The sequence below is a fragment of the Erpetoichthys calabaricus genome, chromosome 3, assembly GCF_900747795.2.
Source record: "Erpetoichthys calabaricus chromosome 3, fErpCal1.3, whole genome shotgun sequence".
Classification (NCBI taxonomy): Eukaryota; Metazoa; Chordata; class Cladistia; order Polypteriformes; family Polypteridae; genus Erpetoichthys; species Erpetoichthys calabaricus.
Window position 1 is genome coordinate 278,772 of NC_041396.2, and position 17,537 is coordinate 296,308.

Sequence of the window (17,537 nt, forward strand, 5' to 3'; positions counted from 1 at the left end):
TCACCAGCTGGACACAGTGTCACCACTGGCACAGACTGGCCTCAAGTGAAATGCCCGCCATTGGCACATGCAGCCCAGTCCACCTCATGCTGAAAAGGGCAAGTAAAATGCAAGTCCTCAGTTTGCTGTCCTCGTGCTGGCAGTAAAGACACGAAATGACAGTTGAGGTGCAGGGTCCATCCCTCCTGCCAAGGTCCCTCTCATCAGATTAGATTGCATCTTTATGGCTGATAAGATGGCTGGCTGGGGGCCTGGGGGGGCTTTATGGTGGCACTGACTTTGGTGTCCCTTGATCTCGAAGTGCAGTAGGAGGAAACGCGAGTCCCTGTGATAAGCCAGCCTCACACACTCTTTGATATAGCGCCTGTCACCGGGGGTCTTTTGCCGCATTCATTCTCTTATTGTTCTTTTCTTACTCGATGAACTTCTTTCATCTTCTTCTTGTGTCTTCTTTTTGATTAAAAATAAAAGGAAGGACAGATGGGAGAAATGACCCTCGGAAAGGTCACCACAGACGACAAGCCGGACCCCCGCTGCCCCTAACGAGCCCCCCCGGTGTGCCCACGACTTGACCGTCACCGTCCACACTGCGCTCTGACCATTGGCCTTTCTTCTCTTTCAGTTCCAGGAGGCCCGTGACTGGCATGAAGATGAAGTTGGTCTTCTCAGGTGTCCATCACAGGTACTCGGTCCTGGGTTTGGTGGGGCTGCAGTGGTCATTCAGCCAATCAGAGTGGACCTCCACGACCAGAGACAATAGTGATACCTGTGTGCAATGCTGAGGTCACTCACCCGCCCCTAGGGGCCGCAGTGGGACGTTGGCAGGTTTGCTGCATACAGCGTGGCTTGTGGGTAATTTAAGGGACACACACTCGGGACAAAGAGACATATGACAGTGCGTCTGGGGCAGGGAGGAGTACAGGGAGCGCAGTCCAGCTGAATTCAGAGTGCTGACGGACCTCCATAACTAGACAGGGGTTCAGTCAAGCCCACCTTTCACTCCCCGAGTACCCCCCAACCTCCCTGTTTCTAGCCAGCTGTAGGGCAACCTCATTTTATATAGCGCCTTTGCAGAGTGAGCCCCCTTCCTGGATGATCTACAGCTGTAGGTGATGAGCTCCACTGGATTTGATAGCCACTAGGGGGCCTCGTGTCTCTTGAGGGGGTGTGCTGTAGGTGACTTTTAATATAGCGCCTTTCACAGGTGACATGGCAGCTTTAAAGGAACTAAACATTCAGCTGACTGAGTGGGCCTGAGAGTGTGGGCAGTGCCAGTGGACCCCCGCTGATATCTCCACTCCAGCCCGCCATTCATGTCCAATTGTCCAGTTTCCAAGGTTGTCTCCTCCCTTTCAGGATCGGCCCTTCCTCAGGACTGGCAGGAACAGCGAGATGCACTCGTCCACCGCAGCGCCACCTACTGACCAGACCGGTTCAGCATCTACTGCGACTTCAAGGGGGACCACCGCTGCCCCCATACACCCGGTCAGTTTCTGGACTCGCAGGGACCCCTCGGTGACCCGTCTCCTTTCTGCTGCTCACCGCCTTTCATTTCCGTCTTGCAGGTGTATGGAAGCCGCCTGTCCTGCGGAGATCGAGATCCTTCCAGCGTCGCCCCACAGTCAGGTGAGTGAAGGAGACTTGTAGTTCATCGCCGCTGGCGCCCGCTTATCAGATGCTAGCATTACACCAGATAAGGGCGACACCTGGGACAAGGCGCCACAGAAGCTGGGACACTAAAGGTGCAGGACATCCACAGGTAGAGGCATGGGAAGCTGAGCTGGGCGATGAGGCCCCAGTCCAGTGAGGGGCACACACAGGCACAGAGGGTGCCAGTGGCACTAACCACTGAGCCACCATGTCACCCCCTGCCCAGAAATTGACCAAGTAGGATGATAGTGGCTACCCACAGTCTGAAAGGGTGCAGAACAAAAGTGACAAGGACAAGGAGACAATGGCCAAAGGGGGAAAAAAAAAAAAAAAAGGGGCAGGGCAACGGGTGGGTGTGGCCATGGGAAGGGCAAGGCAGGCATAAGAGAGGCTGAGAGGGGCGGGGCAGCATGTGAGGTGTGGTCAGGGGGTGTGGCATTCCATCATGTGGTCATAGCATACATAAACTGAAATAATGAGTGATGGGTGGGAATCAGTGGGATGTGGTCAGGGGCGGAGCAGTGGGCGTGTCCATAAAGAGTCTGTAACAGGCAGCTAAAAAGATGAACAAGGGTCAGGGCTACGTATGGGTGTGGCCAGGGTGAGGCAGTGGGCGTGTTACCTCCAGCATGATGTCATAGCAGGGGCAGGGCTACATGGGGGTGTGTGGTGGAGGCGGATCAGTGGGCGTGTCCCCTCCATCAGCAGCTCATTGCATAGGTGAATGGAGGCGGAGGTTGTGGAGGCCGTCAATGAGGGGGTCTCGGCCTATGCCATTGGGTGGTCCAGTCTTGTGTGCCAGTTTCCGCTTTGTCACTGACTGACCTCTTGTGTCTTTGCCTTTAGTCCACGCTCTCAGGCCAGCTGACGTGAAGGTCGTGGCGGCCATTGGAGACTCCCTCACGGTGAGTGCCGCACAGTGCTGTTGGCGCCTGATGGGCATCTGGAGTGTGGTGTCCATCAGGATCTACGCTCATGCATGTCGTCCAAGGAGCACGTTAGCTGTTACTCTGACGACAAAGACAGGGAAAGGTCCTCCAACACCGTCAGTCCTCGGCATCTGTGGACATTGGCCCCTGGGCACACTTCCAAACACTTTACCCCAAAGTCCCAGACGTCCAGTCCAAAACCACCCAAAAGGACATGAGGGGCCAGAGGCTCCTGTCCAATATGGGCGGCTCGGTTCACTCGTCCAGTCCAGGGACCTTCTGTCTAAAGCTGTCGAGACCCCGATGGTCCAGAGGCTGCCGAGATGCAGGACTTCCCAGGACTCACAAACTCAAATTCCAGAACCTCGAGATCCAGGAGGTGAACCCCATAAACCAATCAAACCATGGAGGTCCATCCACTGCTTGACCCCAGTTGAGCGATGTCCCCCATTGGTCCTCTCCTCGCAGGCCCACTGTGCGGCCCACCCGCTCACATTCTGCTTACTTTTATCCCTGGCAGGCGGGTAACGGGATCGGCTCCAAGCCCAGTAACGTGGTGGATGTGCTGAAGCAGTACAGAGGCCTCTCGTGGAGGTAAGGTCACAAAGCTGGGCACCACCATACATTTACACTTTGTGGGCATGTGGCCGAGCAGGTTAATGAGGACTCCCAGGTTGGCCAGCTGGTGCCCAGTCAGCTGACCTTTGCTGCTCTCCTTGCTGTCCAATGCCCAGGTAGGTCAGGTCATGCTGATCAAGTCTGCTTGCTTGTGTTTCAGCATCGGAGGAGACAAGTCCCTGGAGACGGTCACCACTCTGCCCAGTAAGTCATTGGCACAGGTAAGAGCTGTGGGTCTTGGCAGCTTTGGTGTCTTTCTAGGCCACTTCATCATCTCCCCTTTACGATTTGACTTGGCATAATGCCCACTTCTAGACCCACCATTTGTAAGTGACCATGTAGATGTCCAGGCCACGAGGGTCTCTGAACTCACTCCCCCTTTGTTTTCCAGATATCCTGCGGAAGTTCAATCCTCAATTGATGGGCTTCTCCACTGGCACTGGGGGCGCCAGCAAACCAGGAGCCGCCTTCAACCAGGCTGTGCCAGGCTCCACGGCAGAGTACGTCTCCTGAGTGTGTGTCTGACCTTGGGCTGGTGTGCCACCAGCCTGGGAGCAGGTCTTGAGTTGATTGGCATGAACAGTGTGGTTAATGCCCTGGTGTCTTTCTACATTTTGATTGCAGAGATTTGCTCGAGCAGGTCCAGAAACTGGTGACCCTCATGAAAGAAGACAAGGTACTGCCATTTACTTCAGAAGGAAGGTAGTACCACGGACCTGCTGGCTCCCCTCACTGGTTGCCCACCCAGTATACAGATGCCCACTGAGATATGACAGGATTGTGGCACTCAGCCATGGGTGAGAGCTGACTTCACTGGCACCTATGGCACAGTGCCCCTGGGACTTGTGACCCTCAGCAGTGCCGTCTTCTGGCTGGACACACTATGTGCTACTCGGCACCCTCCTGGAGTGACAATGCGTTGTCTTGACCCCCAGAAAGTGGGTTGGCAGTGCCCCCTCTGCCACACACGGGCGCTCCAGGGGAACCTCTGGGGAGCACCAGGTCCTCATGACCTCCCATTGGGATCGTCCGATGAAGCGGAGGTCCGGCGACTAAGAGTTGTGCCCGGTAACCAATCGAGTCTCTTGTGAGGTCTGCTCTTTATTTTCACATTAAAGGCACAAGACAACTTTGGCACCACATGCCAGGACATCAGAAATGTGAAGACCTTTTAAAGGTAGTAAAGAAAATGGTGGAAATCACAATTAAAAACACAAAGCTCCTTGTGCCACCCTGACAGACAGGTGCCCCCCATGTACCCATTGACCTGGCACAGTGTAGGCAGAATGACGTCCCTTCTGGCTGTCCCTACTCTGAGTGGTGCCCCCTTGTGGCCAACCGGTGCTCTGCGCTGATGTACGCTGTGGAGTAGCTCTGAGAAGTGCCACCTAGCTGCCAGCCCAGTGACTCAGGTCTTTCTCTGTCACCACCCACCACTGTTGGCTCAGCTTTCCTGAATTTGTGCCACCTTCTCCTCCCACAGAAAGTGAACTTCACCCAAGACTGGAAGATCATCACCGTGTTTGTGGGTGGCAATGACCTGTGTGACCACTGCCATGATACGGTGAGCTGAGCGACCACGACTGGAGGACGTCACCTCCTTGTTGGTTGGGAGTATAGGGTACAGTGGGTATGGGGTGGTTGGCATCAAATGATAACTCTCATTCTTTAGTGCCCAGGGCACTGCCTTGGCTTTTTGCGGGGTCTATCCCACCTCTTCATTATGTTGGTGTGCCAACTCTAATTTTTAGGGGCAACATCTGGCAATATTTGGTAACTGAGTGGTACCTCTGCTTCTTGGGGTATTTAGGGTGTCACTGCTCATTATTGTCACTCCTGTCATTCTTTGGTGACTGGTATGCCACTCCTGCTCTGTGTCACTGTTGGCTGGCTTTGCTGCCATTTGTGGGTTTTTCACTTAGTGGCCCGTTTGTCCTCTAAGTGACCCGCTCCTATATAGCGCCTTGCAGTGGTGTGCCATGTGCACGCTAAAGGCTGACAATTCTTTTGATTTTCTTTCTTTCAGGTCCCTCATTCTGCTAAGAATTTTGCCCGCCAGGTCCAAGCTGCCCTGGACATTCTGCACAGTGAAGTTAGTGCCCCTGCATGCCCGCCATCTGTATCTCTCTGCTCTTGCCAAGCCCCCCCCCCCTCATCTGTGTCCATGTGTCCCTCAGGTGCCCCGTGTGTTTGTCAACCTGGTGAATGTTCTGCATGTCATCCCACTGAGGAGCTTTCACCAGGACAGCAGCCTCAAGTGTCCCACCAGCCTGGTGAAGTAAGGCGGTCTCTTGGCACCTGTGCCAGTCAGTCAGCTTGGTTCTGTGCCACTTGTTCATCTTTTGGATTTCTTTGCAGAATTCTCTGTCCCTGCGTGGTGAAGCCACGAGAAAACTCAACGGAGCTTCATGGCCTGGCGACGCTCAACAGGGCTTATCAGGTAGAGGCTGCCTTATGGTGCCCACCGCTGGCCACGCCTCTGCCAATGCCCCACTGATGGCGCTTTTGTTAACAGGAAGCTCTTCATGCCCTTGTGAGCTCTGGTCGCTATGACACCAGTGACGACTTCACCGTGGTGCTGCAGCCCTTCTTCCGAGATGTGCCAACCCCACTGACAGAGGTGCGTGTCAAATTACGGGCAGAGGGGCACAGGGCCGCAGACGCTGGCACAGCTTACAGAATCCATTAGCAAGCTGACTGAGCTGAACAGGGCAAATGCCACAGCAGGCACATAAACTGAGCTCACTGTGAAAGGCGCTATATGGCCTGTTTGATTAGCAGACAGCCACACCAAAGTTCGGGGTCTCCAGTGACCCTCATTTCATATGGTGTGGCATTCACAGGTCTGCTTCATCACACCACACTCATCAGCGACTTCAAATCGGCCCACCATGTGCCCTGTAATCTCGCTGGCATCCCGCCTTGTGCCAAGTGCTGGGCCCTGAATTGATAAAATGAGTGAGTGAGGCCGACCAGGTGAGAAACGGGGGAACAGATGGAGGGATGAATGAAAGAATGAAGAGAGTCCATCAGGTGTCCCCTCTTATGTGATGCCTTTCTTCCTTAGCAAGTTCAGGTGACAGGGTCAAAAGCAGCAGTGGGCACAGAGGACACCAGAACTGGCATCAGCACGCTTACCACCGGCCACCGTGCCCACGTCGGTGTTCAGTGCATGATGGCATGTCCGTCTCTCTTCCTCCAACAGGATGGCCGCCCTGATCGCTCCTTCTTCTCCGCCGACTGCTTCCATCTCAGCCAGAAAAGCCACTCGCAGATGGCACGGGCGCTCTGGAACAACATGGTGAGGGAGGTCACTCTGCCCGTCTGTCTGTCTGTCCAGTGGACGCCTCGCCATTCTCTGTGCCATTTGAGTTTCATGGTGCCCACTGGCCTCTGTCTCAGTCTGGTGGTCTTTGACCGTCTGTCCTTCTGTTCATGTCTTCTGTCTGCTGGAGGTCTGCCCGCTGCTCTGATGCCCACTGATGGTCACTTCTTGCTCTGACCCCTTTGCAGCTGCAGCCGGTGGGCCACAAGTCTGAACTGAAGAACCTCTCCGAGTTGGTCCCTCTGTCCTGCCCTTCACAGGTAAGCAGTGGACAGTTGGGTCCAGATGGCACTCAGGGAGGAGGCCTTATTCACAAGCGGGCCCCCTTGTGCCCGCCCAGTAAGAGTTTCTTTAGCACAGATGATCCCATTTTGCTCAGGCTGGCTCAGTTTTTCAGCCCCTAGAGTGCTGGCTCTGGTCCCGCTTGAGGTGACCTAGCAGGCAATATATAAGATGTCACCCAGCTGCTTCAGGCTCCTCACGTTTTCGTGCTCCTGGCAGGATGAACCTTTCCTCAGAACCTACAAGAACAGCAACGCCAGCTACCCTGAACCCGAAGCGACACAGCCCCCCAACAAGGTATGGGGACCTCGGCCCTTGAGGGTCTGCTCAGGACACAAGTGATCCGTTCACTCCTACCATTCACATCTCCACGTCTCATTTTAGGACTGGGGAAGTGACCTCATCTGCCCTGATATGCTGCCATCAGAGAATGTCCCCACATCAGGTGAAGAAGCTTCTTGTGACCTGGGCCTGGTGACAAGTGGCACAGAGTGCAGTGGTGATGTTCTGGCCGGACTCATCCCCACAGCCAGATTCATGATGTTGTGCTTTGTCACCGCAGTCCGCACTCATCTGCCGACGAGCCACCAGGCGTCAGCTCACCTGCCATCGTGGTGGTGGCCCCTGACCCTCTCTCTTGTTTTTCTCTTCCAGCACACAAGCTGCGGCCTGCAGACATCAAGGTGGTGGCGGCACTCGGAGACTCCCTCACGGTGAGCCTGTGCGTCTGGGCAGTGCCCGCTGCTGGGCATGCTCAGTACTAATCATCTGATGGCTAAAATGTCAGCCCCAGACCCCTCGACTGCAGTGACCTTCTTGGAGTGGGGCTCGACAGCAGTGCAGAGTCCATGAGGGGTGGCCGTCCCAACTCTGGTCAGGGTGACTCACGTGTCATTGTCTTCTCAGGCTGGCTTTGGCATTCGAGCACAGAACTTGGTGGAGCTGAATAAGGAGTGGCGGGGGCTCTCCTGGAGGTAAGAGTGCCAGCGTGGGCAGGTGTGTGGCAGGGCAGAATAAGCCATGTTGGGTCCTCACCCCAGTGCTCTTTGTGTCCCCCTCACAGCATCGGCGGGGAAGACGCCTTGGACACGGTGACCACACTGCCCAGTAAGTACTGGCTTAGACTGGGGTGTTGGGGGGGGGGGGTGGGTTGACGGCCTAATAGCCACCTAGCTGGCGCATGCACAGTCCACCCAGGTGTCCCAAATGTTTGGTCACCATAGGGCCCTAAAATGGCAGCTGCCAAAGCTTTCATGCCATGACAACCTCAGAATTGAAGTGGGGCTCCAAAAATTAAAGATGAGCCCCAAAACTAACCTGGGGCCACAAATGTTCACCAGCCATAGCACCCCCTGGTGGGCTCCATGTTTTAGATAAGCAGCCACTCTACCATATAGCGCCTTTCCCTATTAATGACCGCACAGGCGCAGTTCTAGGTGCTCAGATGCCACCAGGCGTTTGTTGGTCCCTTTGTCCCCAGTTAGATGGTTTGAGTGGCTCACAGAGGCCAGCAGGGGGCGCCGTCACATAGTGCCTTTCACCCGTCTCTCTATGGTCTGCTTTTCTGTCTCATCTCCCTCCAGACATCCTGCGCCAGTTCAACTCGGAGCTCGTCGGCTTCTCCTTGGGCATCGGCAAAGAGCAGAGCCACTTCAACATGGCGGTGTCGGGGGCCAAGGCAGCGTGAGTGTCGTGTCCTGTCTGTCTGTCCCACGACGGAGGCTAAGGTCACCCTGGGTGGTCTCAGTCAGCAGCCTCTCCCCTTTGTGCAGTTTGCTGAGCGACTGTGTCAACGGTGAGCCACTTCGGACCCTCGTTGTGGTTCATCGCTCCGTCTTGAGTGGGGGGTCGTAGCCCACCGCTGTACGTTTCCCACTCTCATGTACCCTCAAGGCCATTTCTTCCCTGCTGAGCCAGTTGCTAGGTAACAGGAAGTGGAAGTGCACTGGCAGGGGGCGTCACTGTCACCTCAGCCCTCATTTCAGGCATTAGAATTGCCCAGGACGGAGCTGTGATTGCCCCCCAAACTTCACTTCTAACGACTCCATCAACAGCACGGGGGCCGCTGACACCTTGGACGGTGACACTTGACAGTTTGGGGTGCAAACCTTCAGGAGGCGCTGTTTTCCACTCCTGCTGTGCCCTTTGACCTTGGCATAAAAACACAGTCAAGAATTGAAAATAAATCCCACTGTGGTCATTGGAGACCCTGCTCACCTTGGTCCCCCATTTTATATAGCGCCTGGCCCCACCATCTTTACAGGGTCAAAACCACAATTGACTGTTAAAGTCACATGAAGTATAACTCAGAAGATCTGAGGGTCACACCTGACAAGTCCAGCATGCCACACGTCAGGCTCCAAGTCAAGCCATGCCAGTCTGCCCCATCTGCCCTCTTTTCACAGGGATGTCCCAGCGCAGGCGCGCCGTCTGGTCCAGAGGCTTCAGGAGAGCCAGGTGAGTCCATGATGGGGTTTGTGTTAGATGATGGGGGGGTAGGCCTGGCACATCGGTGTGTATACTGTGGGCATTGCTCAGGGCAAAGGCACAAAAACAAAAAGTCAGGAACAGTACAACAGGGCAGCTGTGAAAGGCGCTATACGTTATAGACAGATAAGATGGCACTAGAGGGCAGAACGATGTGAATGGCACTAGAACATGTAGTCTCAAATTCGAGAGATGTGAAAGGTGCTATATAATGAGACAGATGCCAAAGGCATTATATACAAGGTAGACAGATTGATAGAAAAGGCTCTTGTTAGCCCGTCTTGTGACATGCCAGGCCCCCTGTGCCCATCTGTCTGCCTGCCCACTGACAGGCGCTCTTTTGTGCCCCCTGCAGGTGAATTTCCAGGAGGACTGGAAGCTGGTGACGCTCTTCATTGGAGGCAATGACCTGTGCCAGTACTGTCTGGACCGGGTAGGTGGGCAGGGCTCCTTGTGGGCACGTACCTGGTGGGTGGTGGTCCTCCAGCTGCCCTCATCTTCTGGTTTGCTTGCCTTCACTTCAGGAGACTCTGTCCTGGCAGAACTACGTGGGGCACATTCAGGAGACCCTGGACATCCTGTACAGCGAGGTTAGTGTCATCGGCCAGGCGGGCCGCTCCGGCGGTGAGCTTGCCGGTGGTCCGAGGTCCTGAGGTGTGCGTGTTTGTGCAGGTGCCGCGGGTCTTTGTCACCCTGGTGGAGATCTTGGAGATCGAAGGCCTCCGGCGAATCAAAGGCAGCGGTCTGGGCTGCACGCTGCTGCAAAGGTAAGGAAGGAAAACGTATTTATAAAGCGCCTTTCACAGACGTGGCATCACCAGGCGCTCTACGACAATAAAATGCATAAAAGTGCCAGCCAGCCACATGTGACCAACGTGAAAAATCAGAAAGAGGAAAGAAAACAAAGAATGAACCAAAAGTGCAAATCGAATAAGAGACGCAGGCGGTGACGCCATTAAGAGTTACACCAAGTCCCAGGTGTGCCCCCTCCACGGGCAGGAGAGAAGAAATCCCAAAGACATGAGGTGCCATCAAGGGGAATATTGACGTCACCAATCATTATCACTCTGTGGGTGAACTCGGCTTGAGGGGGCCTCCCCGTGTCACAGACCACCAAATGGCCCTGCACATCAAAGGCACTGGCACTTTCTGGGCAGTCCACAGCGATATCTTTCTTAGCCTGGGGTGGCCGCCACATTGTCATCTCCCAGCATGCACCTCACCAAGGAGCTTAGGGCCTACACAAGGTGACCTGCATGCTAAGGAGCTGTGTCACTAGACAGCTGGCCGCTACGCCACGTGGCCATGTCCTCATTTGGCGAGTCGTGAAGACGAGTGCAGCGGTGTCACAAACCGGCGACCCCATGAATGTGACGGGGGGGCCGAGACGTCCTAGAATGTTCTGTAATCACACACACGTCACGTGCTCGCCACCCCTCCATACTGGACAAGTTGATGCCGTGTCTGAAGTGAGCAGAGCGCCCCCCGATGGCCAGCAGAGGAACTGCACTCGGCCTGTGAGGACCACCAAGATGGCGGGGCTGACGCCTTGTGCTTTGGTCTTCGTCGTTCAGATCTCCGACAGCTTTGGGTTTCGTGTTCTACTCCTTCCACTCTCTGACGCCGTGCCAGCTGAGGGTCTTGGGGTGTCACTGGTTGTGACACCCCGAGTCATTTGTGTTCCTCGGCTCCTTTTGTTTCATTCTTTGATGTCCTGTAAGCAGAATCTTTAAGAAACATCACTTTGGGTCAGGGGTCTCCACGGGTCCCTTCACCCTTCAGCCTTTCCTGAGTTTGGGGGGCTTTCACACCTGTCTGTTGGAGAGCTGAAGACCACCACCTTTTTGAGTTTTGCAGTCTCATGCCATTTCCAGGTTATTGTTGTAGCTGCAATTGCTGTTACCAGTCACTGTGGGCATCAAGTAGCACGTAGGACCTTCTCGTGGCGCCCAATTTGACTTCCACAGGCATTTCTTTGGTGTCTTCTCCCCCTCATTTTCTGGTCTTGGCCCCCAATCCACTGCCCCTTCTGGACATGCCAGTGCCAGGGGCATATCTGCCATCTGGGCATTCTGGGTGCATATCCAGAGACCCTTGTTTGGCAAGGGGCTTTTTTACCACACATAACCCTGACCCCCAATATGATGTACTGATCAAGACCCCCAGCTTGGTGAAACGATGGGGAAGGTCGAGTATCCCAGTGTGGAAACCCCCCAATCCCAAACGATGTAGTGCCCGAGCTCCGAGACCAAAAGATGCATGAACTGTTGGCACGTTGCTCCTCTGTGAAGGAGTTACATTCCCCAGGGGTCCATGGGGGTCTTGGCCAGTGACCACCTTCACGTGAATCTGCTGAAAGACAATGGGAAGGAGCCAAAATGCCTGAGGAGGCAGGCCCACCGGACCGGAGATGCACAGAATGCCAGGGGCAGTGCCCACAGTGTCCTCAATTGGTGTGAGCTCACCTGGCTGCGGTGGCCACTTGAATGGAGCTGCACCTCTAGTGTGGCACTGCCAGGGGTCTCTCCCGGAGGTTGTTACTGGTCCCTTTCTCTGTCTCGTGTCCCTGGCTATCTGGGCATCTGTCCATTTGAAGTCTCCTCGTGTCCCCTGCTCAGTCGTCCATTTCTTCTTCTTCTTCTTCTTCTTCTTCTTCTTCTCCCACCAGGCAGTTGTGTCCGTGCTTCTTAATCCCAGGACCGGACTCGCTGGAGCTGATGGAGGCCCGCATGCTGAACCGTTACTATCAGGTGACGTGATGCCCGCTGCTCACCTCTTTGTGCCCGCGTGTGTGTGGGAGGGCGTTTCTCTGTCAAGCTGACGTGCATCTGCACCTGCAGGTGGAGATGGAGAAGATGGTCTACAACGGTCGCTACGACGGCAGAGAGGACTTCGCTGTGGTCATCCAGCCCTTCTTCCGCAGCTCCTTCATTCCACTGGCTGACGTGAGTTGCCTGGGGCACAGATGGACAGACAGGTGCCAATCTGCACCTCGGACTGTGTGCCCCCACCTGGACAGATGACTGGACATACGGCTCCACGCCTAGTGGTCCGGCCACAAAGAGGCGTCCCTTTGTAAGATGGGGGTCTGCAAGTCGCCAAGTCATCCAAAGAGCCTGAAAGGGGCAACATACCCCTCAGAGTCCTTTAGAGCCCCCGAGGCTGCAGGCTTCTCAACCAGCCGAGATTGTAGAGGGAGAGTCGAGAACTCCTGCCTGTGATGACTTGTCTCAGTGCCACGTCAGGCATGCCAGTTTGGGTGGCACTGACTCCATCTCTTCTCTTCTCAGGATGGCACGCCGGATGTCAGGTTCTTTTCAATGGATTGCTTCCACTTCCGTGAGCGCGGCCATGCCATGATGGCCATCTCCCTGTGGAATAACATGGTACTGGTGGGGCAGGGGGTGCGGGAGGTCAGAGTGGGAGTTGGGGGGGTTAGGGTGGGGGGGGCACTGAGAATATTGAGTACAGGGAGCAGCACCAGCTGAGGACCACCTGACCCCCACTGCCCCCTCTTGTCCTTTCCAGCTGGAGCCCGTAGGCCAGAAGACGGCATTCAACAACTTCACCTACGAGCGGCGCGGGCTCAAGTGCCCCAGCCAGGTAAGTCCAGTCAGATGGAGTGCCTGCTGTGGTCACCACCTTAGGAGTCCTCCCGGCCTCAAGGGGGCTTCTCGTACCCCTGCACCTTGTATGTCTGCAGACTTAGTGCCCACCCAGGGTTTATCTGTCTGACATGCCCTGTGCCACCTCTAAAGGCCTGCGGGTCACATGAACAAGCATGCTGGGAGTGACTCCTGTCCCCTGATCTGCCAAGTGTCCTTTCCATGAAGGTCTCAGGCATGTCACCTCCCACTCCTAGGTAGCCTCTAACTAATGTAGCGTCTTTGGCAGCGAGGACCACCTCAAAGTGGATGGGTCGCCCTTCTGCTCCAAGGAAACTGGAAGAAGTGAGCCCCGCCCCATCTCTGCAGCCCCACCCAGTTACACTGGCCCCGCCCACCCCCTTCACACCATTTCTTTTTTTCTCTCCCCCCCCCCCCCCCAGGTCAAGCCCTACTTCTTTACAAAGAGAAACAGCTTCCCACTCCCCCCAGTCCAGCCGGCTGCTCCCAGTGACGGGATTCCTTCTTGGACTGCGGTAGTGGCGGCCATCGGGGGAGTGCTGGTGGGCGCCATGGGCATCGGCCTCATACTGGCATGCAAGGGCAGGCAGAGACGGAGAGTTCAGCAGAAGGCAAAGCAGATGTGTGCCACTCCCCTGTGATGGACTGTGTTTGAGGAGACCACCAAGGAGGGAGGAGGAGCCTTCAGGGTCACTTTGATCCCTTCGTGTTGGTGACCGACCTGAAGAGATGTCACACTAGGACACTTTTACTGGGCAGGCAGGACTGCAATTCAAGAGCTCCACCAAGGCCACCAGCCTGTCCACCTCATCATGCCAGGCCAGCTGGGCATCACACCCTGTTGGCCACTAGGGGGCAGCCTTCTCCAACATGAAGTCTTAAACAAATGCAGAAAGTCACTTGTGGTCACCCTGGGGGTTCAGGGCAGCTGAGCAATAATAAAAGGGCAGAGAAACGTTTATTTGGAGATGTCACTTTATATAGCGCCACGATGGGATGCCTCTGGGGGTCTCACGGCTGGGCCTCACCTGTGAGGTGACTGGAGGGTCACTGGGAGTGACTTTGAGTTGGGAGCCAACAGCGGTGTCACGCCACGATGGCCATAAGTGGGCAGAACGGGCAAACGAGCCCAAAGTAGGCAGACATAAAATGAAGTTGGCACTTAAGTTAGGACCGTCCAACAGCTGTCCTATTTGATGTTCATTTGATATAGTGCCTGTTGCTGTCACATTGCCCGTGTGTTCTGTAGTGCCCGTAACTGTCACATTAATAATAATAATAATAATTCTTTACATTTATATAACGCTTTTCTCACTACTCAAAGCGCTCAGCAATTGCAGGTTAAGGACCTTGCTGAAGGGCCCAACAGAGCAGAGTCCCTATTGGCATTTACGGGATTCGAACCAGCAACCTTCCGATTGCCAGTGCAGATCCCTAGCCTCAGAGCCACCACTCCACATTGTCCATGTGTTCTGTAGTGCCCGTCACTGTCACATTGTCCATGTGTTCTGTAGTGCCCGTCACTGTCACATTGCCCGTGTGTTCTATAGTGCCCGTCACTGTCACATTGCCCGTGTGTACTATAGTGCCTGTCCCTGTCACATTGCCCGTGTGTTCTGTAGTGCCCGTCACATTTAACCCGCTGTCACTGAGCCCCCTTCATATCAGTGTAGGTGATCTAGCGCCTTTCATCTCTATCTCTCTACCCTTTTGTGCTTGTCCACATAGCGCCTTCAGCGGGCACTCTTCTACTGTGCGTGGCAGGGGGTGGCCACCTGCTAATCGGGTGCCTTTCTTGGTGGTCTGTGACACGCGACAGAGGAGGAGGGTCTGAGTGTGATGCGACGTTTGTTTGTCCCTCCCTGTCCTTTAACCTTTGGGCCAGTCGGCCTACCCCGTGTCGTCACATTGGCTGGGGGTCCTCACATCACCGTGCAGCCTTCTCAGAGGAACAACGGAGTGAACTTCATGGCCTCATTCAAGCAAATGGAGAAAAGTGGCGATGGGAAGTGGCGAGCGTTTTGGGAAGGTCGCCATTCACAGAGTGTGACATCAAGGCGACAGGATGGCATGAGACACACGGGGTCCAGCGCCTCGGCCACTAGATGGCAGCACGGAGGTGACACTGTCTGCACGACGTCTTACTTCACGTTAACAAGAATAAGAAGATTCTTTTAATAATCGTAATAAATGTTTTATATCAGTTGTAGTTTATCGTCCTGTTCACACAGCAGGGACAGTGACCAACAAAGTGACATAATAAGGTGACGACTATGAAGGGACAGAAAGGGTGACGAGGCTGATGGCAGAAGGGGCTCTGGAGCACGAGTGATGAAGAGGAGGGAGGGAGGGAGCAGGGAGTCCAGAGACCCCAAGGTGACAAGGACAGAAGACGGGCAGACTCCGTTGACAATCAATATGAAATGAAACACAATGTGAGATTTCAGGATATGATAATCAAATGACATTTAGTGACAGAGTGGTTAGCTAGACGTGAAAGGCGCTATATGCGCTAAGAGAGGGCCAGGCTGGTGCACCTTAATGGCTTATTCTGCCAATGGCCCACGGTTACGTAGACAGGAAGAAGTGAAAGGCGCTATATACATTCAATGGTAACCCTAACCCGGGTGGTGACTCCGGTGTGACGCGTTTGCTGTGGCTGTGGCAGAGACCTCCAGCCTGAGTGCCCACTTGGTGTCTGCCCCCCTTTTGTGAGGCGTGTGATTTCAGGCAATTTTGGGTTAAAAAAACTCAAACAGAAGCCCCCCAAATTCGGGGACTTCATAAGAAAGGTACCAGGGCTGCTGTGTCACATACCGGAGATATTCACAAGTGGGCTTCAGTTGAAGTGTTGCAAGTCTAAATGTCCCCAAGTGGCAGTTCTCAGGTCACATGATTGCAGTCCATGTGACTCCATGATTGGGATTTGACCCACAGCAGCAGGACGGCTTGGCCCACCCTCGGGAAGTTGAGCAAAGACCCTAAAAAGTCAGTGAACCAGGCTGTAAGCCCACCCCCCTAAACGGGCAGCCACAAACTAAACAGCCGAAGGTGAGGGTCAAACGTCCACCTGGCAAAGAAAACTCCGTGGAAGGACTCAACCGTGGCATCAAGACCCTGGAAAATGGCAAAGCAGCGGGAATGGGCGAGGTTTGTGCAGAAGAAATAAAACCCTTAGAATGGAGGACAGGTGAGTGGGCATCAGTGAGCGGGTATAAGTGAGCGGGTAGCAGAGCCGCTCAGGGTACACTCTCCCTCATACAATATCCCCAAGCTGTGGCACCAGGCACACGTCATCGACCTCCCAACACTGGGCAGAGATGCCTCAGACCCTAAATATCATGCCTCCTGTGTTGGCATCGACCCTTTCAACATCTACACGAACAGTCAAGTCACCCACTGAAAGTGCAGGAGCTTCTAATGCCCTGGGGACCTGCGGGGCACAGCATGGCACAGCCAGACATGCCTTAATCCACCATATTGAACCTGCCAGTCAATTACAGCAAGAACCCGACCGAGACACATGCCACTGCCGTCTGTCTTTGCCACCGGGAGGCAAACTGGAAGCTGCACCTCATCTGGGACGGGACGACAATAGAAGAGCACCTGAACCCGGTCTACCTTGGGGGTCTTCCTTGACCGGACCCTGACTCACAGAGCCAACGTGGATGGCAAACGTCAGCACTTGCAATAACATCCTCGGAAAGCTGGCCAACACCCAGTGGGGTGCAAACCCACCACTCCTGCCGCTCTCGCACTCTGTTACTCTGCAGCTGAATACGTGTGCCCAGTCCAGGAGTGATCAGCACATGCCAGGTACTCAACGAGAGCTGCCACAGTGTCACTGGACGCCTAAAACCAACACCCACTGACTGTCTGGCGGGCATTGAAGAAAGTAGGCAGGAAGAATGGAGCCAAGCAGAGGACCACGACACCCATCCTGGAAAAGGTTCATACGTGAGACCACCCGACCTTCCCACTCTTGGCATGAGCACCTTGGAGACATCAACACAAGTGGCAAACCGCCTTCCTGCTGGCACTGACAACATTGGCCAATGCACAAGGACTGGCAGATCCAAAGCCAGCGTGACCAAGTTAGGGTTCTCCAATGACTGCAGTGACCACAGACCACCTCCTGATCTGCCCACAACCCGACGAAAAAGGCACCATGGAGGAGCCCACCATGGCCACAGACACAACTGGGCACACTGGAAGGGCATTTGAAACCTTGGTGACGGACTCAAGAAGAAGAAGACGACAATGATTGTAGTTAACTGCATGTAAGGTTGGCACAGCGGGTCAGGCTGCTCTGTGCGCCCCTGGTGACCTCGGGGGTCTTTGCTCCTCCAGCCTCAGATCCTCACCAGCGACCAGAAATAATCAGCCAATGGCGGCTTGAAGAAAGGGGGCAGAATGTCCGGTGGGCCTGAAGTGCAAAAGCAGATGGAGGAGCGCAGGCTAAGAAAACGACAACCGAGACACCGGCGACAAGTGAAAGATCAGGACGAGTGGTGCGGTGGAGCGACGGTGAAGGAGGTCGCGTATCGTGTACTTCGACATGTCCGAGTAGGTGAACTGGCAGTGCCATGGCGACGACACTCCGCTCTGACAGACGTCTCC

The 17,537-nt window shown here is 54.8% G+C and overlaps 1 protein-coding gene and 1 long non-coding RNA gene across 2 annotated transcripts; both read left to right on the forward strand.

The window, feature by feature from the left end:
- The first annotated feature begins 621 nt into the window (after nt 1-621).
- Nucleotides 622-1,626, forward strand: LOC127526926 (uncharacterized). Its single transcript, XR_007934324.1, has 3 exons — nt 622-682; nt 1,357-1,485; nt 1,566-1,626. It is a non-coding gene; the product is annotated as an uncharacterized LOC127526926 (long non-coding RNA).
- A 680-nt stretch (nt 1,627-2,306) lies between these two features.
- Nucleotides 2,307-13,691, forward strand: plb1 (phospholipase B1). Its single transcript, XM_051924223.1, has 28 exons — nt 2,307-2,370; nt 2,497-2,555; nt 3,100-3,173; nt 3,358-3,401; nt 3,589-3,697; nt 3,822-3,873; nt 4,681-4,761; nt 5,224-5,289; nt 5,375-5,475; nt 5,556-5,637; nt 5,713-5,817; nt 6,403-6,498; nt 6,711-6,782; nt 7,024-7,101; nt 7,189-7,249; nt 7,459-7,517; nt 7,711-7,778; nt 7,868-7,911; nt 8,388-8,487; nt 9,210-9,261; nt 9,647-9,724; nt 9,816-9,881; nt 9,964-10,058; nt 11,960-12,041; nt 12,132-12,236; nt 12,582-12,677; nt 12,820-12,894; nt 13,340-13,691. Exons 1-28 carry the CDS (start codon nt 2,307-2,309, stop codon nt 13,556-13,558), a joined length of 2,283 nt encoding a protein of 760 aa, XP_051780183.1. The 3' UTR covers nt 13,559-13,691.
- Nucleotides 13,692-17,537: the final 3,846 nt, after the last annotated feature.